This window comes from Mobula birostris, chromosome 3, assembly GCF_030028105.1.
Source record: "Mobula birostris isolate sMobBir1 chromosome 3, sMobBir1.hap1, whole genome shotgun sequence".
NCBI classification, from domain to species: domain Eukaryota; kingdom Metazoa; phylum Chordata; class Chondrichthyes; order Myliobatiformes; family Myliobatidae; genus Mobula; species Mobula birostris.
The window spans coordinates 179,253,539-179,277,697 of NC_092372.1; the positions used below are offsets into that span (position 1 = coordinate 179,253,539).

The 24,159-nt window shown below is 40.0% G+C and overlaps 1 protein-coding gene across 4 annotated transcripts in view; it reads right to left on the reverse strand.

The window, feature by feature from the left end:
* Positions 1–261: 261 nt before the first annotated feature.
* steap2 (STEAP family member 2, metalloreductase) overlaps positions 262–24,159 on the reverse strand; it is a 46,651-nt gene continuing 22,753 nt past the window's right edge. For all 4 annotated transcript variants that reach the window (XM_072252031.1, XM_072252030.1, XM_072252028.1 and 1 more), the window contains 3 exons: positions 16,921–17,448; positions 8,182–8,346; positions 262–1,629 (listed from right to left, as the gene is read on the reverse strand). In XM_072252031.1, coding sequence (XP_072108132.1) covers positions 1,348–1,629; positions 8,182–8,346; positions 16,921–17,448 — 975 coding nt within the window. In that variant the 3' untranslated portion in view covers positions 262–1,347. The remainder of the gene's footprint in view (positions 1,630–8,181; positions 8,347–16,920; positions 17,449–24,159) is intronic.

Sequence of the window (24,159 nt, forward strand, 5' to 3'; positions counted from 1 at the left end):
CAGACCAGACCTGGCCCCTTCAGCACTTGGAGCATCTGCTTCCAGCTGCTCAACCTGTTTGTGGTCTGGACCTCATCTCAGATTCTTGAATAATCAGTGATCCAGATGTTGAACCATCAGGATTTCTAAACAATTGGATGCTGGACCATTGAAATCTTACTCCACGAAGATTACATGGGAAAGTAATCATTTAGATACCAATGAGAAAGTATATACTACAGATTTGTTTTAATAGTAATAAATTTAAAAGCTAAATAAAAGTTTGGAAAGAAAGTAATCTTTATTGCAGTAACTAAGTAGTTAGTCTATTGGACCATCGAGTTAGTCAAGGACAAATGTAAAATTATAACACTGATAGACGATCAAAAAAAAACAGCCTGCAACTTGTTACACTTGAACAGAAACAACCATACAAGTTAACAACATGCAAGATTTAACCATAGCAAAGATAGAGATAAGCTAGTTTTAACAGTGTAGTGATATTTCATGGTAAACAACAACTCCTTAGAAAATTTAAGCTTAAGTTTTTGATATGAACTGTAAAATTATTTCCACAGGCTTTACTTTCAGTGACATACACTCTTATTCCTTGGAAAACAACAAAAAAATCTAATTAAAGGAAAAAAATAAACTAGGTATTTAATTATAATTCTGGTTGCACAAATATTTTGTTAAAATTTATTCAGTGACTGATTTATTCAGTCACCCATGTGACTGATACCACAGATTTCAGAGTAATTTCAAATTTAAGCATGCTGATATTTAGAGAAATTATCACCCTAATTTACCAAATTAAAAAATCAGGGCTCAAAGCCAGGACTTCCAAATATATACAGCACAGTACAATAATGAATCTTAAAAGAGAAGGATCTATTTTCTTCAACCTTTTTAAAAGTTATTGCTAAAAGCTTTAAGTGTGTTACTCTACATATTGTATATGTCGGGGTATTTTGGTATCTGTAGTCTAGATTGTAAAGCAATATTCTTGGCAACATTAGATAAAGAACAAGTTCATCATTCTTTGCATTACTATAGACACGAACACTTCAAAGATTCTTCTTAAAGAATCTCAACATTAAATTGGTAAAATAACTTTAACCATATAGTTCAAAATAACTTTAAAATAACACAGAAGCAGTAGAATTTGTAATTTATGAGGCATGTTCACCTGAAACAAAACGGTCATACATTGTTTACTAGAATGTACAATATATATTCTTATCATTAAACATGAAGAATACAAGGAATTGAATCTTCTAAAATGCTTAACCTAGTTACATCAAACTAACTCAACTGTCCCCTCATAATGCTGAATTCTTTAAGTGGAAGTGAATTTTTGACAAAATCTCACATAACAGTAACACTTTCTGGAGATGCTTGAAGAGCTGTTGAAAAGTCATCTGCGAATTGACTTTTTTCCCAGCCCTTGCGTATTTTTCTCAATCTCCTCTTAATGCATGGAAGCAGCAAAGTAATTTTCCCAAGGATAACAATGAAAGGTAGAACTAGTGCAAGGATAAAGGTTGGTGGTGTGTAAAACCTGTAGTACTGCTCCTCAAAAGCTCGTTTCCATCCATAAATCAGGACATGAAAAGTACTGATCAACAGAGCCACAAAACCAAGTGTAGACTGGAAGAGAAAAGAATGGATATACTTAGTAACATCAATTTCCAACTCCTTACAATATTAAATATTGTACAGATATTCTAACTTATATGCCCTTTCCTTGGCTTTTTTTTGTAATTTATTTTTTATTGAATTTCATCATCAAACCAACATTTCCACAAGATGTATTTCAGACACTGTACATATATATCATATAGTCATATCTGTCACAATTATGCAATCCTTAACTTCCTTTGTCAGCCATGGTTGCCTAACCCTGCCATTTGAGAACAACCTGTTCTGTGGAACATATCTATCCTGCACCTCGTGAACTATTCCCAGAAACTTAAGTCATCTCTGCACATCCGTCATCCCTGCCAGTATCCTCCTCCAATCCACCCAGGCAAGCTCCTCTCTCATGCCTCCATAATTCCTATTATTCTATTGCGATACTGATACATCTGACTTATGCTTCTCCCTCTCAAATTGTAGTATGAATTCAATCATGTTATGATTACTCCTAAGGGTTCCTTTACATTAAGCTCCCTACGTTATTTACTCATGTTATTTTTTGTATTTTTTGGGGTTTTTTTGTATTTTTTTTCCACGGTAACACGTCGAAGCTGCACCCTCTCTAACATGCTGGTAGAGAGAGTTTTATTTGGGTTTTTAGCGCTGGAAGTAGTTACATCCTGACACGTGGGACAGAAGCATGGTCGCATTGTTCATTCCAGGGACCAGCTGCTTACGCTAATGTTGGCTGGTTTAGCGAGCAGAGCGGCAGACACCCCTGCTGAAATCTGGAGGAAAACACACAGAGGATGCAGAGGGGGATCACAAAGGCGAGGAAAGAGGACCGGGTCGAGACAACAGAGACTTATGGAGAAGAGGAGTTCGGTGGGTAATAAAATGGACGAGTTCACGGCGCTAGCCAGGCGTCAGAGAACATTTCGGGAGTGCAGTGTGATGTGTTTCACTGGAACGGGGCTGTACGAGGACATACCCGGGCAAAACTTCTCCATGGACTGCTTCCAGACCGTTCCGGCTGACTGGAAGTGCACTGAGAGCAGTAAGCGTAAAGGAGTTGGGTGCTTACTGTTCTGGTTAACAACAGATGGTGCAATCCGGGTCATATAACGATCGAGGAATGTGTTTGTAGACCGGATATTGAACTTTTTACTGTTGGACTTCGGCCACATTCCACCGAGATACAACACGGGGTGGCACGGGAGGTCATTCCTGCCTGTGGCCATCGAACTTGCAGCTCCTTCCGTGGAGGGTCAGACACCCTGAGCCAATAGACTAGTCCTGGACTTATTTTTCATCTGGCATAGTTTGCATTTTGTTGTTTGATTGTTTGTGGTTTTTGTATTGCTATATTTATGCTCTATTCTTGGTTGGTGCGGCTGTAATGAAACCCAATTTCCCTCGGGATCAATAAAGTATATCTATCTATCTAATAAGATCTGGGTTATGGCACAACACCCAATCTACGATAGCCTTTCCTTGAATAAGCTCAAGCACAAGCTGCTCTAAAAAGCCATCTCGCAGGCATTCAACAAATTCCCTCACCAACCTGAGTTTCCCAATCCCTTGGAAGTCCCCCATTACAATTGTGAATGTGACATTATCCTTATTACATGCCTTTTCTAGCTCCTTTTGCAATCTCAAGTCTGCATCTTGGCTACAGTTTGGAGACCTATATATGATCCCATAATGGTTTTTTTAAAACTACATAACTGCACACGAAATCAATAACTGTGGTATTTAATGAGTACAAAGTTCATTAATGCCACTAGTTTTCTGCTGGGTAGGAATATGATGATGGGGATGTCATCAATTTAATGATGACTGAAAAGGGGAGGTGCATTTAGTTAAAATCTACTTATGCTGCCAAGGTAGCTATTGTAGACGTCACTACTCTCATTACAAGGAGATGAATGTTAACATAATGCCATGACACGAAGCGCTTCTGTCATTATTATTTGCTTTTTGTTACTATTCGAAACAGAAGAGCAAAACCTTGAACCCCTAACCATCATTCCTTAAGTACTTTTGGCAATTTCAATTAACCATTTTTCCCCTTGCCTGTCAGAGATCACAGGAACCACCAGGATCTAGTTGCAAACCACCTGCATTTATTAGAATTATGGCTGTTTTCATTCACAGGTGGGATTTCTGAGAGGAAAAGGAAGTGTGTACTTATGTATATACAATCGCTGAAGTGCTTATGGAAACTACCAAAGACATTTGTTTGTTTCAACCTTCTTTCGACAGAGTAGTAGCAAAAAAAAATTGATCATGATATTAATAAACTAAAAATGCAGGGTTGTGAATGTCTCTGTCTGAGAGGATAGTACTGCATGGTTTAGTACAGTTGTATCATTAACAGTCATGACAATCTTTACATCAAAACTTGTATTCAGGATCCTTCTTAATCTAGGACTGTGAAAGGAAATATTTGTACGGTGTAATTTATTTTTGCAAAGTAGCTTCATAAACATTTCTGCTAGAAATCATTAACACACAGTAGTTTTAAATTGCTCAGATGTTACAAAACATTCTTTGTCTTGTAAAAGCTAAGTACTGTCCAAATCAGTGTGAAGTTAAGAAATCCAGCAATAAATCTTTATGAGCGAGAATGTGAGCCAGGAGAAATGACTCTCCATTCTAGTATCTACTTTATACCGATGCCAAGGCATCTAGACTGCATAATAAAAGAATAATGCTAAAATAAATTCAATTTATCCTTTAGTGATAGCTGTGAACAAAGTTAATAATTATACGATCATATTGCACTAACGTCAGGCATCTGGTCTAAATGAATATTTAATGCACATTATGTTGATGAGCAATGCAGCTCCATTTTGATATCGAAGGAGTATTTTGATTTTGGGAATGTCTTCGTTGTCATGTGATCTTTGTACAGAATAGCTTGCTAATAATACTTTCTTGATTATAAACATGTTAACCTTTTCCTTTTCCAAATAAATATTCTCCAAATAAAGGGCCTTGATCATTTGCTTAGGAATAATGTGTAGTGATATGAAGCATAGATCATTATCTTTTCACACATGAAAAATATTTCCTTTCATAGAAAACGTAGAAACATGGAAACCCTACAGCACAATACAGACACTTTGGCCCACAATGCTGTGCCAAACATGTACTAACTTTAGAAATTACCTCTAGTTACCCATAGTCCTCTATTTTTCTAAACTCCATGTACCTATCCAAGAGTCTCTTAAAAGACCCAGCTGTATCCGCCTCCACCACCAGAAGCCCATTCCATGCACTCACCACTCTCTGCTTAAAAAATTTACCGGTGAAATCTCCTGTGTACCTACATCCATGCACCTTAAAACTGCCCTCACATGTTAGCCATTTCAGCCCTGGGAAAAAGCCTTGTCTATCCACATGATCAATGCCTCTCATCATCTTATACACCTCTATCAGGTCACCTCTCATTCTCTGTCGCTCCAAGGGAAAAAGGCCAAGTTCACTCAACCTATTCTCATAAGGCATGCTCCCCAAACCAGGCAACATCCTCGTAAATCTTCTCTGCACCCTTTTGACAGTTTCCACATCCTTCCTGTAGTGAGGTGACTAGAACTGAGCACAGTACTCCAAGTGGGGTCTGATCAGGGTCCTATATAGCTGCAACATTACCTCTTAGCTCTTGAACTCACTCCCACGGTTGATGAAGGCCAATACACTGTATACCTTCTTACCCACAGAGTCAACCTGCGCAGCACCTTTGACTGTCCTAGGGATTCGGACCCCAATATCCCTCTGATCCTCCACTCTGCCAAGAGTCTCACCATTAATACAGTACTATATTCTGTCATCATATTTATCCTACCAAAATGAACCAACTCGCACTTATCTGGGTTAAACTCCATCTGCCACTTCTCAGCCCAGTTTTGCATCCTATCAATGTCCCAATGTAACCTCTGACAGCCCTCCACACTATCCACAACACCCCCAACCTTTGTGACATCAGCATATTTACTAACCCATCCATCCACTTCCTCATCCAGGTCATTTATGAAAATCACGAAGAGTAGGGGTCCCAGAACAGAACCCTGAGGAATAACCACTCTTTGGCTTTTGTGTGCAAGCCAGTTCAGGATCCACAATGCAAGGTCCCCTTGGGTCCCATGCCTCCTTACTTTCTCAATAAGCCTTGTATGGGGTACCTTATCAAATGCCTTGCTGAAATCGATATACACTACATCTACAGCTCTACCTTCATCAATGTGTTCAGTCACATCCTCAAAAAATTCAATCAGGCTTGTAAGGCACGACCCGCCTTTCACAAAGCCATGCTGTCTATGCCTCTCCAAATGTTCATAAATCCTGCCTCACAGGATTTTTTCCATCAACTTACCAACCACTGAAGTAAGACTCACTGGTCTATAATTTCCTGGGTTATCTCTACACCCTTTCTTGAATAAGGGAACAGCATCTGCAACCCTCCAGTCCTCCAGAACCTCTCCCATCCCCACTGATGATGCAAAGATCATTGCTAGAGACTCAGCAATCTCCTCCCTCGCCTCTCACAGTAGCCTGTGGTATGTCTCTTCCAGTCCTGGTGACTTATCCAACTTGATGCTTTCCAAAAGCTCCAACATATCTTCCTTCTTAATGTCTATATGCTCAAGCTTTTCAGACCACTGTAAGTCACCCCTATAATCACCAAGATCCGTTTCCATAGTGAATACTGAAGCAAAGTATTCATTAAGTACCTCTGCCATCTCCTCCGGTTCCATACACACTTTTCCACTGCCACACTTGACTGGTCCTATTCTCTCACGTCTTATCATCTTGCTCTACACATACTTGTAGAATGCCTTGGGGTTTTCCTTAATCCTGCTTGCCAAGGCCTTCTCATGGTCCCTTCTGTCTCTCCCAAGCTCCTTCCTGCTAGCCTTATAATTTTCTAGATCTCTATCATTACCTAGTTTTTTTGAACCTTTCGTAAGCTTTTCTTTTCTTCTTGACTAGATTTTCAACTGCCTTTGTACACCACGGTTCCTGTACCCTACCATTTTATCCATCTCATAGGAACACCATGCAATTATCTCCTGAACATTTGCCGCATTTCTGCTGTACATTTCCCTGAGAACATCTGTTCCCAATTTATGCTTTCTAGTTCCTGCCTGATAGGTTCATATTTCCCCTTACTCCAATTAAATGCTTTCCCAACTTGTCTGTTGCTATCCCTCTCCAATACTATGGTGAAGGAGATAGAACTGTGATCACTATCTCCAAGATGCTCTCCCACTGAGAGATCTGACACCTGACCAGGTTCATTTTCCAATACCAGATCAAGTACAGCCTCTCCTCTTGTAGGCTTACCTAAATAGGTGTGTTCAGGAATGCTTCCTGAACACACCTAACAAACTCTAACCCATCTAAACCCCTTGCTCTAGGAAGGTGTCAATCAATATTGGGGAAATTTAAATCTCCCACCATGACAATCCTGTTATTATTACATCTTTCCAGAATCTGTCTCCTTATCTGCTCCTCTGTTACTATTGGGTGGTCTACATAAAAAAGAACTAGTAGAGTTATTGACCCCTTCCTGTTTCTAACTTCCACCCAGAGAGACTCCGTAGACAATCCCTCCATGACTTCTTCCTCTTCTGCAGTCATGACACTATCTCTGATCAGCAGTGCCATGCTCCACCTCTTTTGCCTTCCTCCCTGTCCTTTCTGAAACATCTAAAGTCTGGCGCTTAACCATTCCTGCCCCTGAGCCATCCAAGTCTCTGTAATGGCCACAACATCATAGCTCCAAGTACTGATCCATGCTCTAAACTCATCTGCTTTGTTCATGATACTCCTTGGATTAAAATAGACACATCTCAAACCATCAGTCTGAACACATCCTTCTCTATCACCTGCCTATCCTTTCATCTAAATTTGGCCATGATAGATCTGCAGTGGCTTTTCTACAGACCTGAATTTGAAATGCACAATAGTTAGAGTACAGTGTGAGAAATACAAGCCAAAGCTTAATTCTTGGTCAAAGACCTTATGAAGGAGGAGCGATGGATCATCCTCTTATTTTCTGGCTGAAGGCAAGAAATGCTCCAATTTTGAATACATATGGTGGGTTCAGACACTTAAAAATGGATGTTCCTGGACCTTCCTTCTTCCTGGTTCTTGTCCTGTTAATGACAGAACTAGATATGCCACCTCAAAAGAGCTTCAGTCATGGATTAAATTATGGCTATAGTGTACTGCTTCAGATCTTTAACATGCATGTAATCCTTTTAAATAGTTTCAGGTCAACACACCATTTTCAGATGTGTGCCTGGTTCAGTTCCTTTAACCTCTCACCATATGTTCAATATAGTTATTGTCTTTAGCCTCATGATAGGAATGAATTCTTGAATAAATCTTCAAATAAAAGAGTTTTGATTAGAACCATGTTAAATGAAAAATATTGTACACTATTCCATTAAACTGGCTCAAATTCAATATATCAGACAGCCTAAAAATAACCAAAATAGAACTCTGAAGACCAAATGCTACACATTATTAGTGGATATGAAGGGGAAAACATACATGAATAAAGCTGAATTCCCTCCAGTTCATTGAATTACTGACTGATGGTATTGAAGTCACTGCTAGGAGTGACAGTAAGCCCAGGCTCATTATCCCAAAGGATATATACATTTCCATTCTCCACACCTCTTCCTCGTTCCAGGAATTTTCATTATTGAGATGTACCTAAGAAAAAACACACAAGTTTTTGACAAGAATTTGCGGCTGTTAGCAAGACACTCAGATGACACACAAAAAAATAACTTCAGGTATTCCAAGGCTTAAGTGGAGAAATTATGGCTCACTTAAGAATGTACTTTGACACACAACCAAGCAGGCAAGAGAGTGGTATGTGGAAGAAGTGTTATCACTTGTTTGTCTTCAGGGCCCTATATGAAATGAGTGAGTAGTCTGAGTTTAATACCTTTGATGTATTCAAAACAAGAAAATACATTTCTTGATTTGGAACTACAGTGGGTTCCAGTTAATTGGACTCATTGGGACTAGCACATTTTGGCCCAATTAAGCAGCAGCCTCAATAAGCCGAAATTTCATGGAAATAGTTAAAAAGGTCTAAAAAAGCCAAACTGCTTAACTGAGTAACAAATTAAGTATTTAAATGAAATACAGAACAATTTAGAACACCACCAATATTACAACAGTTCTACAAAATGGTATTAGTTCGTAATGGTCATCAATGGAGGAATTCATTGAGTGTCCACTGCCGTGTCCTATTGATTGAATGTAAATGCACGTAACCAGCACAGGCACCTAGTGCAGATAATGGACTGTCTTCATTGCTTTCCTGCATGAAGTAATGTCATAATCCAACAACAAATTTCCTGGTATCCTGTGTAGTCACTAGCCCAGGTTCAGTGTCATCCTCATCACTATTCTTGTCTTCATATTCCATTCCTTATTGTTTCAATACAATCCTTTTGACAATTGTGTCCTTCAAATTTTCATTTTCATTGTACCATTCAAGATGATTGTTGATACCTTTAAATGCTTCATAGTCCCCTGACTCGTTGAAGTAGCGAAATAGTTTCATGTTCACTCCCGGCTGTTTCCTGCGCCTACAAGCCTGAATGCTTGAAACCACAGTGAACAAAACGGTTCTGAATTATCTTGCTGCTTATTTATCACTAAATATCACTGACAACCTGTACTGCCTATAAAAGGTTAACCGTTGCACTCACTTCCCTGGCTGATGAAGATGTCAGTAGACATGCTTCAATTGCTATGAGAATGTGGTTTAATCAACTTTCCATAATATCTTTAATTTTGTTTTTAATGATTCCCATATCCATTGGCTGCATCAAAAATGTTGTCTTGGCAGGCAGAAATTCCAGCTGGATGTTTCTCAAACGTTCTTCATTAGGGTGTGCTGCACCATTGTCGACAAGTTGAAGAATTTTGTTTGATTTCCACTGTAGCTCCATATCCCAAATCATCAGTCATTTCTTAAAAATTTCAGGAAGCCACCCAAGCTTTCTTGATGGCATAGTACTCGACTGGTAAACGATTCATTCTAAGCCACTTAAAGCATTGTGGTTTAATGTTTTTCCCAATAATCCACAATTTCATTTTATTAGTTCCTGACATATTTGAACAACACAGTTATGTTATCAATTGCTTTCTTTGAACCTGATAGTGTTGCGTGTTTGTAGCAAATTGAATGATATGGCCAGCATGGAACAACAAAAAGACCTGTTTCATCAGCATTGTAGATACATCTGCACAAACTTTTTGAAGCAAGCCAAGGAGTTTTGTGAATCTCTATGTGTCTGCACTCCCTTTCCTGAATTTAATGTGGTGCCCACATTTCCATCAAGCCAACCAACGGTCTGTTGCGTACACACACACACACACTCACACTCATCTAGTTACAATGGAAAACCATTGACAGAGGGCCTCTTCAACATCTGGTAGATGGCTTTTTATATGATTCAGTAGGCTAGTGTCAGATTTTTTCATGGCATCTTGGCAAGGTTTCAAAACTTTTTTTAAAGTCAAATTTCAAAAAAAAAGAATTGTTGCCTTTTGAACCGACATCCGTTAGCCCAAATGAATAACATAACACAAGCAAATACAAATGATGCAACTGTTCACTCTAAGCACAATGTGATGTCCAATGGCCAGACAAGTGCAAATGACGGTGACAGTCTCCTATCCCAATAAAGCAGCACAGTGTCCCAAATAAATAAAGGACCTCCTGCTATTTTCTTGATTAGTTTGTTCTTTAGGGGTTGTCCAAAACAAGTGGCTGCCCTGATTAACCAATGGACCAATTAACCAGAATCCACTATAACTGCAAATCTCTTCGAAGTTAATGATTGTTGTGGAAAACAGAACATGCATTAGGGTTGGGTTGGCACAAGCTACTGAGACTAGAGAGCAGCATTCTTGATTCTGTATCCAAATAGGAAATAGTTGCCATCTATAAAGATGACATGGCTCCCTAAAATGGAAAACTATCATTCCTCTGAGAGAATAATTCTCCAATCACATAAAAGCAAAATAAAACTTTAATAATACTCTTGTGTACCATTGTATTTGAAGAGTTCCTGATAAACTCATAGGAAAAATGTATAGTCCGCAGGAAGTCCAGTTAAGCAGATTGGAAAACATACGCCATGAGTTAGACAGGTAAATAACATAGTTAAGAAGTCATATGGGATATTGGCCTTTATTATTTAGGACATTGAATATGGAAGTGGGTAGACCATGCTCCCTTTTTTAAACCATGATTAAACTTCAGCTGGAGTACTTTGAGCAGTCCTGGTTACTAAAGCCGAGAAGGGGTGTAATAGCACTGGTGAGAGTGCAGAGAAGATTTACCAGGATATTGCCTAGAATAGATCAGTTCAGTTAGAAAGGAGTGGAAAGAAATTGTTGAAACCCGAATCAGGTCAGCAAGTGGAGACAGAAACATGAGAAAATCTACAAATGGTGGAAGAAGACCATAAGACCATAAAATATAGAGCAGAAGTAGGCCAGTTGGCCCATCGAGTCTGCTCAATCATGAGCTCATCCAATTCTTCCAGTCATCCCCACTCCCCTGCTTTCACCCCATAACCTTTGATGCCCTGGCTAATCAAGAACCTATCTATCTCTGCCTTAAATACATCCAATGACATGGCCTCCACAGCCACTCATGGCAACAAATTCCACAGGTTTACCACCATCTGACTAAACTAATTTCTCCGGATCTCTATTCTAAAAGGATGTCCTTCAATCCTGAAGTCATGCCCTCTTGTCCTAGAATCCCCTACCATGGGAAATAACTTTGCCATATCTAATCTGTTCAGGCATTTTAGCCATCAGAATGTTTCTATGAGCTAGCCCCTCATTCTCCTGAACTCCAGGGAATACAGCCCAAGAGATGTCAGATGTTCCTCATACAGTAACCCTTTCATTCCTCGACTCATTCTCATGAATCTTCTCTGAACCCTCTCCAATGTCTAAAATAAGGAGCCCAAAACTGCACACAATACTCCAAGTGTGGTCTCACGAGTGCCTTAAAGAGCCTCAACATCGCATCCCTGCTCTTATATTCTATACCTCTGGAAATGAATGCCAACATTGCATTCACCTTCTTCACAACCGACTCAACCCGGAGGTTAACCTTTAGGGTATCTTGCACAAGGACTCCGAAATCTCTTTGCATCTCTGCATTTTGAATTCGCCCCCCGCCCCCATCTAAGTAATAGCCTGGCCGTTTACTTCTTCCACCAAAGTGCATGACCATGCACTTTCCAACATTGCATTTCATTTGCCACTTCTTTGCCCATTCTCCTAAACTATCTAAGTCTCTCTGCAGGCTCTCTGTTTCCTCAACACTACCCACTCCTCCTATCTTTGTATCATCAGCAAATTTAGCCACAAATCCATTAATCCCATAGTCCAAATTATTGACATACATCGTAAAAAGCAGTGGTCCCAACACTGACCCCTGTGGAACTCCACTGGTAACAGGCAGCCAGCCAGAATAGGATCCCTTTATTCCCACTCTCTGTTTTCTGCCAACCAGCCAATGTTCCATCCACGCTAGTAACTTCCCTGTAATTCCATGGGCTCTTATCTTGTAAAACAGCCTCATGTGCGGCACCTTGTCAAAGGCCCTGAAGAAGGGTCTCAGCCTGAAATGCCAACTGTTCACTCTTTTCCGTAGATGCTGCCTGACCTGCTGAGTTCCTCCAGCATTTTGTGTGTGTGTTGCCACAGAGCAGAGAGGTGAGAAGACCAGCAAAGAGACAGGAGGGAGAGGGGCAATAAAGGATCCTGAGGTGGCTGGTGGACTGAGAAGGTGCAAGATGACAGGCAAGTAGTGCCAGGTAGGAGAGGCAAGTAGGGAATGGAGTTGGAAGACTCTGGCAGGAGAGACCAACAAAAGTGAATGGGAAGAGAACAACAGATGCAGCATAGAGGGGGGGGGGAGGTGTGAAGTTGGCTAAGCAGAAACACAAAGCAGTACCACAACAATTGGAACTGGATAGGGATGGGTGGGGGAAAAACCCGCATGTGAAGTGAGTGAATAATGTCTGGATGAGAAGGGAATAGAGGGCAAAGCTGGATCAGTGACAGCATTTAAGTGCATAAATGAGCTCTTAAAAAGCTTAGGCATAGAGGACTTTGGACAATGGGCAGTGTCTCCATAAGGTGCAATATATCATGGCTATTTGAAATTCATTAAAACAAGTTAGTTAGCTCATCCATCAAACAAAGGAGGATCTTAACAGATGGTTGGATGACTAAAAGGTAGAGAGATTGGGAGAGAATTCCAGAGCATGAAGTCTAAATAGCACAAGTGCGGAAGGCCGGACTGAAAAGTTAACCTCAAATGGAATGATTTTCAGTCTGGGTTGACTCATCTTACATATTGTACTTATTTTCTATGTCCGGAAATACAATGAAGTAATCTTGAGTCAGTGTAATTTCTTCTCACCCTTTGCAATGCTAACGTAGTATTTATTAGAATGCCAAAACCTAGGTTAAAATAAAAGCAGATAAATAAAAAGGACAAAAACCACAGATGTTGAAAACTTTGGCTTGAACCACGAACTCAGCTTCTCTTTCCACAAAAGCTGTGGTAAGTTGTCCAGCAAATTTTGATGTTATATCAGATTTACAGAATTAACTCCACTCCCTTCCCCAACACTTTATCATTCACAGATGGTGGAAAATCTGAAATACACAGAAACTCTTGAAATTACTCAAGAGGCCACACAACATTGAAACAGGAGAGGAAAAAAAAGTTGACTTTACAAATAGATGAGTTTGGTTATTTAAAGTTGTTGAATTCAGTGTGGAGTGCCAAGATGTGTAACATGCCTTGATACAAAGTGCTCTGTTTTGTGCTTCATCAGCATGTTTCATTTGGTTAATTTAGGTATTACAACTGGTCTTGTTCCCCTAAACCAAGGCTCAACAACAAAAAATACAGTTTTATAGGTTTGTTCTTGATGCAGGGTTAGTCCTTCTGGGAAGTGATCATATGCATTTTTCAGTTGAAAAATTCAGAGTTTGGACAGGAACTGGCATCTCTGTTGTTGTTCTGCCTAGATGGAAAAGGAGGTGAGAAGAGATACAGGAAATAGATGAAATGCAGTTAATGGCTTTGTCCACTAAAGTAGAGAGTTCAATGTCCAAACTCAATATCAAATATTTCAACTTTGGGTAACTTACCTTTACTTTCTTTCTGACTCTGACAGAATCAGCCAATTCTGTCCATCATCATTTTGGCTTTTTACTATCTTTTTCAATTTGTATAGCGTAGCCCGCTGGGCATTTTCCACAGCCTTGTCATTTACACATTAAATAGTTAGAGCCACATGCCACATAACTGAAATTTTAATTGATATTCTAACCACTCCATTAATCTAAGCAACACACATAAAAGTTGCTGGTGAACGCAGCAGGCCAGGCAGCATCTCTAGGAAGAGGTGCAGTTGACGTTTCAGGCCGAGACCCTTCATCAGGACTAACAGACACTCCATTAATCCAGTTGGTCTCCTCCTATCGAATAATCCCTTTGGTCTAGCCATCACTTCCCCAACTTCTTTGCTACTGAAATCCAACACGTTTTCCCTCTTTTCTCGGGTCTCAAAAAGAAACATTAATTCTTTGGTATTCCACAGATGCTCTGTCCTTTTCTATTGTTTTCCGTTGTTACTTATCTACTGGAGAGGTTCACCAGGAAGTTGCCTAGATTATTAGATGCCAAGGGAGGTTGGAGAAACTTTAACTGTTTTCTTTGAAATGTAGGAGGCTGAGGAGTGACCTGCCTGATGGGAGCTTCTAAACAATAGTCAGAATGTGGGGTACATATTACAATGAGAGATAGACAAGTCATCTAAAAAGGGCATGTTACATAATTATAGGGGATTTCAACATGCAGATTAATTGGGGAAAATCAGGTTAGTGCTGGATCCCAAAGGAGGGAATTTGTAGAATATTTATGACATGCCTTTTTAGCGCAGCTTGTGCTTGAGGCCACTACAAAAATGTGATTTTCAATTAGGTATTATGTAATGAACCAGATTTGATTAGGGAGTTTAAGATAAAGGAACCCTTAAGAGACAGTGACCATAGTATGATATAATTCTCCTTGCAGATTGAGAGGGAGAAGCTAAAATCAGATGCATCAGTGTTACAGTTGATTGAAGGGAACTACAGAGGCACGAGAGGAGATGGTCAAAGTTAACTGGAAGGAAACATCCAGCAGGGGTGAAAGGCAGAACAGCAGTGGGTGGAGATTCTGGGAGCAAGCCAGAGGTGCAGGATAGATTAATCCCGAAGAAGTAGTAGTATTCTAAACAGAGGATGAGGTCTTCACGGCTGACAAAGGAAGTCAAAGATAACACAAAAGCAAAAGAGAGGGCGTATAATATAGTAAAAATTAGTGAGAGGCTTTTAAAAAACAACACAAGGCAATAAGGTGAGAAAAGAAGAATCACTGGCATGTATCGTGAAATTTGTTAACTTAGAAGCAGCAGTTCAATGCAATACATAATATAGAAGAAAAAAACTAATACTACTAATAATAATGTAATTAATTACAGTATACCTGTGGTATATTGAATAGATTAAAAATCATGCAAAAAAACAGAAATAATATATATTAAAAAGTGAGGTAGTGTACGAGGGTTCAATGTCCATTTAGGAATTGGATGGCAGAGGGAAAGAAGCTGATCCTGAAACACAATGTGTGCCTTCAGGCTTCTGTTCCTCCTACCTGATGGTAACAGTGAGAAAAGAGCATGTCCTGGTTGCTGGAGGTTCTTAATAATGGACACTGCCTTCCTGAGACACCGCTCCTTGAAGATGTCCTGTGTACCTTGTAGGCTAGTACCCAAGATGGAGCCAACTAAATTTACAACCCTCTGCAGCTTCTTTCTGTCCTGTGCAGTAGTAACCCCCCCCCCACTCCATACCAAACAGTGATGCAGCCTGTCAGAATGCTCTCCACGGTACATCTATAGAAGTTTTTGAGTGTATTTGTTGACATGCCAAATCTCTTCAAGCTCCTAATGAAGTATAGAAATATGAAGGCAAGCTAGTAAATAATATACAAGGGTGATTGATAAGTTCATGGCCTAGGTAGGAGTCAATTTTAGAAAAGCTAGCACATTTATTTTTCAACGTAGTCCCCTCCTACATGTACACACTTAGTCTAGCGGTCGTGGAGCATATGGATCCCTTCTTTGTAGAAGTGGTCCACAGCAGGGGTGATTGATAATTTCGTGGCCCAGGGTAGAATAAGATGAGTTATTAACTTCAAACTTTCTGCATTATCACTCAAAGAGTTGAACTGCACGTGCATGTAATGAGAGAGTCTTGGACCTCCAGGTGGTCCACAGCAGGGGTGATTAGTAAGTTCGTGGTCTAAGGTAGAAGGAGATGAGTTATACAGCTCTTGTTGCATGCACGTGCAGCTCAACTCTTTGAGTGAAAATGTAGCAAGTTTGAAGTTAGTAACTCATCTCCTTCTACCTTAGGTCACGAACTTATCAATCACCCTGCTGTGGACCACTTCTGGAGGTTCAAGACGCCGAACTCTACAATGAAGGGATCCGTATGCTCCACGACCACTGGGCTAAGTGTGTAAATGTAGGAAAAATAAATGTGCTAGGTTTTCTAAAATTGACTCTGCCTACCTTAGGCCACAAACCTATCAATCACCCCATGTAAAAGAGGATACCAAAAGTTTTGTTAAAGAGTAAAAAAGCAGAGAGTAGATATTGGACTGCTGGACAACGATGCTGGAGATGTCATAATCGGGAATAAAGAACTGGCGAACAAACTCAATAAATTGTGGAAAACACCAGCAGTATGCCAGAAATTTCAGTGTGTCAGGGGGCAAAAGTCTGTGTAAATTAATAGCAGTTGGCCCGTACTCCAGATGAGGTGGTGGAAGAAGGTATTGTAGCAACTTTTAATAGGTGTTTTGACAGACACATGAACAGGCAGGGAATTGAAGGATAGAACATGAGTAGTTTAAACTGGCATCACGGTCAGCACAGACACTGTGGGCTGAATGGCTTGTTCCCCTAGCGTTGTGTGTTCTGGGCAGTGTGGGGTCTGTGGCTCAAGCAATAATATTAACAAAGTTGTAGTAAGATAAATACCTCATCCTGTTTATCTTAATGGACATCAAAGGCACATGTGCAACAGTGGCAGGTTAACTATCTCAGCAATAAATAACGTAAACAACAAATTGATTTTAAAAAAAGCAAACGTCACTTATTAAAAAATTACCTGCTGGTAGGCCATGTTGAGGTAGAAATACCGTTCTGAACGTCGCATTGGAAGGCAAAGGCTGTATACTGCATGAACAGAGGCAAAAAAGAAACTCAAGAGCCCAAGCTGCTTCCGACATTGCAGCCAATGTTCCAGCCAGACAGGAAACCGACGATATTTAGTTCCAGAATTCAACTGAAAAACAGCTGCTAGCAATCCAGCCAGGTACACAAGTGACAGGAGAGTAATAGCAACAACAGGCAAAGTCTTGTTCACTATTTCGATTGGAATTTTATAGAAGTTGCTTTGTTTGTTCTTCACATAGGGGTGTACGATGTCACGGATGAATGAGTATATGTAGAAGAATATGGCTAGGCCAATAGCCACAAGCACAGGGCCTCTCCAGTGGGTGAAGAGGTGTAGGGGCATATTTTCTATTTCCTTAGCTGAAGACAATGTTCCCATGTCAACAGGAATAAAACCCAGCTGCCGAGTGAGTTCTATTATCAGTTGTCGGGCTTCCACCACGTTGCTGCAAATGTATATCTGATAGATAATAGAAAACAAAGCAAGTGTGAGCAAATCCCAAACTATTTTCCATTACAGACATCATGTTAAAAATGCAATCAAACAAATATCATCTCAAAAACAAATTAAAATATTTTTTCAATTACATACAGGTACAATAAATCTTAGTATCACAAGTGATCAAATTACTTTGCAGACAAAACATGAAAAAAGCAGACAATAAGGTATTGCATGTTAATTCTTAAATTTAAAAGTAGATTTTCCTGAGTAGGTTCCTTAAGGTTGTTACAGTCGGATGATAATGGTGATGAGCTCCCACTACCTATTAAATGCTCCCAATGGCACGCACCTCAAATAGCCTCCGACAACCAAGTCCAGCTCCTGGCCATCAGGAGTGGCTTAGCTACTAAGCCCAGTGGAACCATTTCCACTGATAGGAGAAGGGTCAAGGACGGGTTACAGCTGCCTTAAAACTAGTCACTTCAGACAGATGGAGCTTGTTAGCCGTGGTTGGCAGCTCATCCAGCAGAAGGAAAACTGATCTCAAGCCTCTGCTGCCTTGCAGCTATACCCACTCATGGGGAAGGCTTCAGGAGTAAACCCAGAGGGAAAAATCCAGAGCAAGAGTCCCTAAGGCAGCTCTACATTGAGTTCAATGTGGACGGGCATCTCCCGCAATGCTGCTGGTACCAGACTGTATCAACCACCGCCGTTCCTTTGGGTTCATCAGATGTGTGGAGAGGGGGAGCTTGCTCTCCATATCGTACTGCCCAAACAGCAAGGATGCAATGCCCATGGTCAACTCTGACTGACAAAGGCCCTCACCTCACGCGAGTAGATTTTCCACCACACGCTGAAAAGTCAAATGATCATAAAGCAAGGCTAAAATTAAGGAATAGAGAAGAAATTATCTTATTTTTAAATCTTGGATTTTAAATGTACTATTAAAAAGTCAAAATGTTGTGGCTCAGAAGTACTTTGATACTTCAGAGTAAGCACTTAAGTGTGCATTATGCACATTGGCACTGCTATCCTGCTATTGCTGCCATGTTTTTTTGGACTACAACAGAGATTATAATTAAAAAATGCTGTAGAACCTCCCTAGGTGAGACCTCACTTGGAGTACCGTGAGCAGTTTTGGGCCTTTCATCTCAGAAAGGATGTCTTGACACTGGAGAGGGTTCAAAGGATGTTCACGAAAATGCTTCCAGGATTGAATGGCTTGTCATATGAACAGCATTTGATGGCTCTGGGCCTCTGTTCACTGTAAATAGTGAAAGGCCTTGGCAGAGTGGATGTGGTGAGGATGTTTCCCATGGTGGGAGTGTCTAAGACCAGAGGACACAGCTTCAGAATAGGGAGATTAGAAGAGAGGAGGAAGAATTTCTTTAGCCAAAGTGAGGTGAATCTGTGGAATTTGTTGCCACAGCCTGCTGTGGAGGCCATCTCTATGTATTTTTAAGGCAGAGGTTGATAGATTCTTGACTAGTCAGGGCGTGAAGGAATACAGGGGCAGGGGGGAAGGAAGGCAGGAGTTTGGTGCTGAGAGGAAAAATGGTTCAGCCATTATGAAATGGCGGAACAGACTTGATGGTTCAAATGGCCTAATTTCTGCTCCTATATCTTAATTTACTACAATGTACATCTTTAAAAATTATTATAGTTCAAGAGCAAGAATTAACTTTATGAAATCTAACAATAAAAAGGGAATTACACATTGAAGGCAGGCAAGGGTAAAAATAAACCTTTGTTTATATGGTACTTGAAATTTATAAATAACTGTAAATGGTAAAAATATGAATTAAGATACAAAATGTTGGATTTTGTTCACAGTCAAGCAATATGTGTGGAAAGAAAAACTGAGTTAACATTTCAATTCTGAGAATGTTGTCTCTCCTTCACAATTCTGTCAAGTTAGTTTTAAGTTGCAGAAAGAGAGATGAATAGGACAAAAGGGATTTTCTCTTGAAGAGTATACCCAGGGTTACTGCAGCAATAAGCTGTTGAAGTCACTTATTTCATAAACTAATGGTAGCAGTTAGGAAATACAGAAAAGGGACACAAAAGCTATAAGTAGGCCTAAAGAAAGTGCTCAGCTTGTCTGGCTGTGCTAGTGGAGACAGTACAGAACCATTATTACTGGAAAATTACTATAGCAGAAATGGTTAGTCCTAACATGGAGAAAGTTAGTCATGGTTGTTCAGTTGGATACCAAATCCTGAATGCTGGAGAAGGGATACAACTGAAAGTGCGGGAAATTGAGGGAATGCAGCTAGGTGCTCTGAAAATCATTGCAGCTGGGCAGCCACAGTTCAGAAGCAGGAAGACGTTTCAGGAACAAAATGTTGGGGAAACTCAGCAGGCCCTGCAACATATGTGAAGAGTAATAAAGGGTCAATATTTGGGGCCACAACCCTTCATCAGGAGCACCCATTTCAGGGGCACCCATGTTACAAGTCAACACAGATTCAAAGGAGACAAGAACTGGAAGAATTAATAGAGTACTAATAGAAGGTAGAGTCGGAGAAAGTACAGTGAAGTTAGCTATGGCAGTCTACCTGCAGTCAATCCAGACAGTGGCACAAGGCCTCCAGATGCCTGCCACTTTAATTTTCCATCTCAGTTCCAATCTGACTTGATGTCTGAGGTCCATTGTAAGCTTAAAGAACTAACCGTATCTCCTATTTTGGAAAATTGCATCCTTCTGGACTCAATCAAATTTGATTACTTTTTAGGTAATCCAATTTCTTCTTTTATTTCAGAACAGATCTGTTCTGGTTTAATATTGGTTTAACTGGTCTTATCCTATTAGAAATATTCACTATCCATCACTCCCTTCAAGCTTTATACAATTAAAACTAAATTGTCTTCTCCGCTTCCCAGTCTCTTTGACTTGAAAAGAGAACTTCCTCTTGCTAAAATTGCCTGACCAGCTTTGCTTCCATTACTTTGTTTTAAATGGAAAATTGGTATTTCAGCTATATACTTTCCTTGAAGCAAAGGCCATCAATTATTTCCCCCCCAAAAAAAGATGCTTGAAAAAGAGGCATCTTATAAAAGGAGGGAGTGGGATTAGCACAGTGGAAATGAGACTGAATGGGATTGCTGTGTGCTGAGAAAGCAACCATTTGTCCAAGTTAAAGGCTATAGCTCCAAGATTACATTTGAATAGATTAGAGCAAATTAGATGAGTTTGTTTTAAATTGGCTATTCAATGTTTTAAATGTTCATGTGTGTAAAAGGGTCTCTTATTGGGAGGATAGTATAGTGGTGCATGCATTATATATTCTACTGATCTAGCAGTACAATGCAAAAACACCTCATTCTAATAAATATGAGGCATCCTGTGATTCAGTAGCTAATATGCTGAGAATATGAGATGAATGTTTGGGTACAGTTATAGCTGCTCTTAACTGCTTACATATGAGATGATATAAATGGTTAGAAAGATACAAGGTAATTATTTGATACAAAGTATCAAATCTCTTACTAGCTCTTCTTTCAGTTAGTCCTGACGAAGGGTCTCGGCCTGAAATGTTGACTGTACCTCTTCCTAAAGATGCTGCCTGACCTGTGTTCACCAGCAACTTTTAATGTGTGTTACTTGTATTTTTGCCATAATATTTTAAAAGTGAAAATACTATCAGTCACATTTAATCTCTAATGATTTATTATTTACAAATTACCATAATGTATTGCTTTGATATTTTAAAAAAAGCTCTACTACTAATGATTTGGCACTGCTCCTTTGATTCTCCACATTCAGATAATTGTTGCACGTTAGCTCTAGATGTCTTGCTGCTGGGAATTCCATACATTTGTTTATTTATCTTTGGTGATGAGTGCCATTTTTAAATGACACAAATCGAGGTGACAAAATAAGAGTAAATGCTGTCTAAAGCATGGCCAAAAGCTGAGATCAGCTGAGAAAAGAGTACAGCTAGATCTAAGGTGCAAGAATCTGGCTTGGTTTGTAATGTACTGTGACAGCTTCTATTGCAGAGAACAGACTGTACTTTGCTAAATGAATGCAACATATTCTTGACATTTATTTATAACGTTTAAGCTACAATTTCATCTTGTACACCAGGCGCCTGGTTCTGTGTGGTTAGAAGTACCATGTTTTTCCCTCAAGATTTTCCTAGTTGGGGTGGGACAGGATGAGGGCTGGACAGAGGTAAATACATTCTCAAGTTAAATAGTGACACAACTACCTAATAGTGGGGATAATAAAAACTAACCATATAATTGCAATATGCCAAAAACCTGAAAATACAAACATTACAAAGAAACCCAAACATTTAAAAAGGTATAATATTTATGACATTATATACAGACAAAAGACTGCAGGAGCAAAAAAAAACTGCTAGAGGAACTCAGAAGGTCAGGCAGCATCTATGAAGAGATATGGACAACTGGTGAGACCCTTCATCTGGATACACAAGATAGTAAAAAGACCAAGCTGCTGAGGTCAGATGTGAAATTTAAGGGGTTAACGTTTTCGTAATCCTTTGAAGTGTTTCTTTTGAAGTGTTAGTGCCCTGGAATAGGTTTCTGATAATGTTAATGAGTATAAAGAGTAATGCTGTTTACAAGTTCACATTTTTGCCACATGATTAATAACAGGAAGTTGTATAGTGTTACATTTTTAATTAATGTCAATACATTCTCAAAGGAATATCAGTGATTTGCTGTAAGCTTATAATAGTATGATTTGGAAGTCATAATTAACCAAATCACCCAGCTGAGAAGTTTAAATACTAATTGCATTTACGTCCAACTGAATCGAACTTGCTAATTTGTGACCAATAATCAATGTTATTCATGCCGGAGTGGTATAAAGGATATCGTTAATGGATAAACAACATTTCAAAAGTCAATGTTAATTTATTCCAACACAGAATCTAATTAAAATGTTAATCATTTAGTCCCTAATTGTTTATCATTTTACAAATTGCTTCACCTTAAACACAATAGATTCTGCAGATGCCAGAAATCCAGAGCAACATATAAAATGCTGGAGTGACTCAGAAGGTCAGGCAGGGTTAATGGAAATGAAAAAAATAGCCCGCATTTCAGGCCAAGACCCTTCACCAGCACTAGAAACAAAGACAAGCTAGATGATAGGTGAAGCCAATTGGCTGGAGAGGAAGGAATCTGATAGGAGAGGAGAGTAGACCACGAAAGAAAAGGAAGGGGAAAGGGTACTGGGGAAGGTGATAGGTAGGTGAGGTAACAGGCTAGAGTGATGAATGGGAGCGGAAAAGAAAAAGAAAAATTTTTAAATTACCGGAGGGAGAAATTGACGTTCATGCCATCAGGTTGGAGGCTACTTACACAGAACATAACACTTTGCTCCTCCACCCTGAGAATTGCCTCATTGTAGCAGAAGAGGAGGCCATGGACTGACATGTCGGAACAGAAATGGGATAGGAATTAAAATAGTTGGCTACTGGGAAGTTCTGCTTTTGGCAGATGGCATGGAGGTGCTCAACAAAGTGGTCTCCCAATTTACGTTGGGTCTTAGTGGTGTGAGAGCCACACCGGGAGCACTTGAAACAATATGCAATTAACAAACTGCCTTGCCTAGAGAGACTGTTTGGGACCTTGAATGAGGTAAGGGAGGATGTGAATGGGTAGGTGCAGCATTTCCCTTGCTTGCAGGGATATAGGCCAGTAGGGAGATTAGTAGGGAAGGAGAAATGATGTCCTCACCTACCATTCCCTTGGTCAGTTGTCCCTCCCCATCTCCTTCCTGGCACATATTCCTGCAACCAGAGAAGTGCGACACCTGCCATTCACCTCCTCCCTCACCTTCATTCAGATCCCAAACAGTCCTTCCAGCTGAGGCAACACTACCTGCAAATCGGCTAGGGTCATCTATTGTACCTGGTGTTCCGATGTGGTCTCCTCTACATTGGCAAGACCCGACATAACTCAGGGAACTGCTTTGTTGAGCACCTCTGCTCCATCTGTCAAAAGCAGAATTTCCCAGTGGCCAACAATTTTAATTCCTATCCTTATTCCTTTCTGACATGTTGGTCCACGTTCTCCTTTCCTGCCATAATGAGGCCACTCTCAGGGTGGAGGATTATCATCTCATAATCCATCTGAGTAGCCTCCAACCGAATGGCACAAACATCAATTTCTCCATTCAGTGATTTTTAAATTTTTCACTTTTTTTCACCCCTCTTTCCTCTTCTTCCATTTCCCACTCTGGCCTCTCACTCTTTCTTCTCACCTCCTTGTGGTGCCTCTCCTTCTTCCCTTTCTCCCTTGGTCCACTTTTTTCCTTCCCTTCTAGTCCTGAAGAAAGGTCTTGACCCAAGACGTCACCTGTTTATTCGTTTTCATAGATGCTGCCTGACCTACTGAGTTCCTCCAGAATTTTGTGTGCATTACTATACTTTGCCTTCATATTAATAAAAAGCTCTATTCTTAATTCAAGTGGCAAGATGGCAATACGTCTCTACCAAAGGAGATTTAAGGCGCTCCTTCCCTCTGCTAGCCTGCAGGTCACTTTTGGGCAAGATACAGTACTTGCTTAGCCACCCTGATCAGGGTCACATGAAACCATGTGAGCAGATGGTGGATGGTCGTATGAGCAGTTGGGTCATATCACAAGTCCTGGTTATGTGACCACTAGCACCAGGCAGACAGTCTCTGAAGTGTATTGATAATGGCTGAGGTCACCCATCTTGTAAAGACACTGCCCAAAGGCAATAGCAA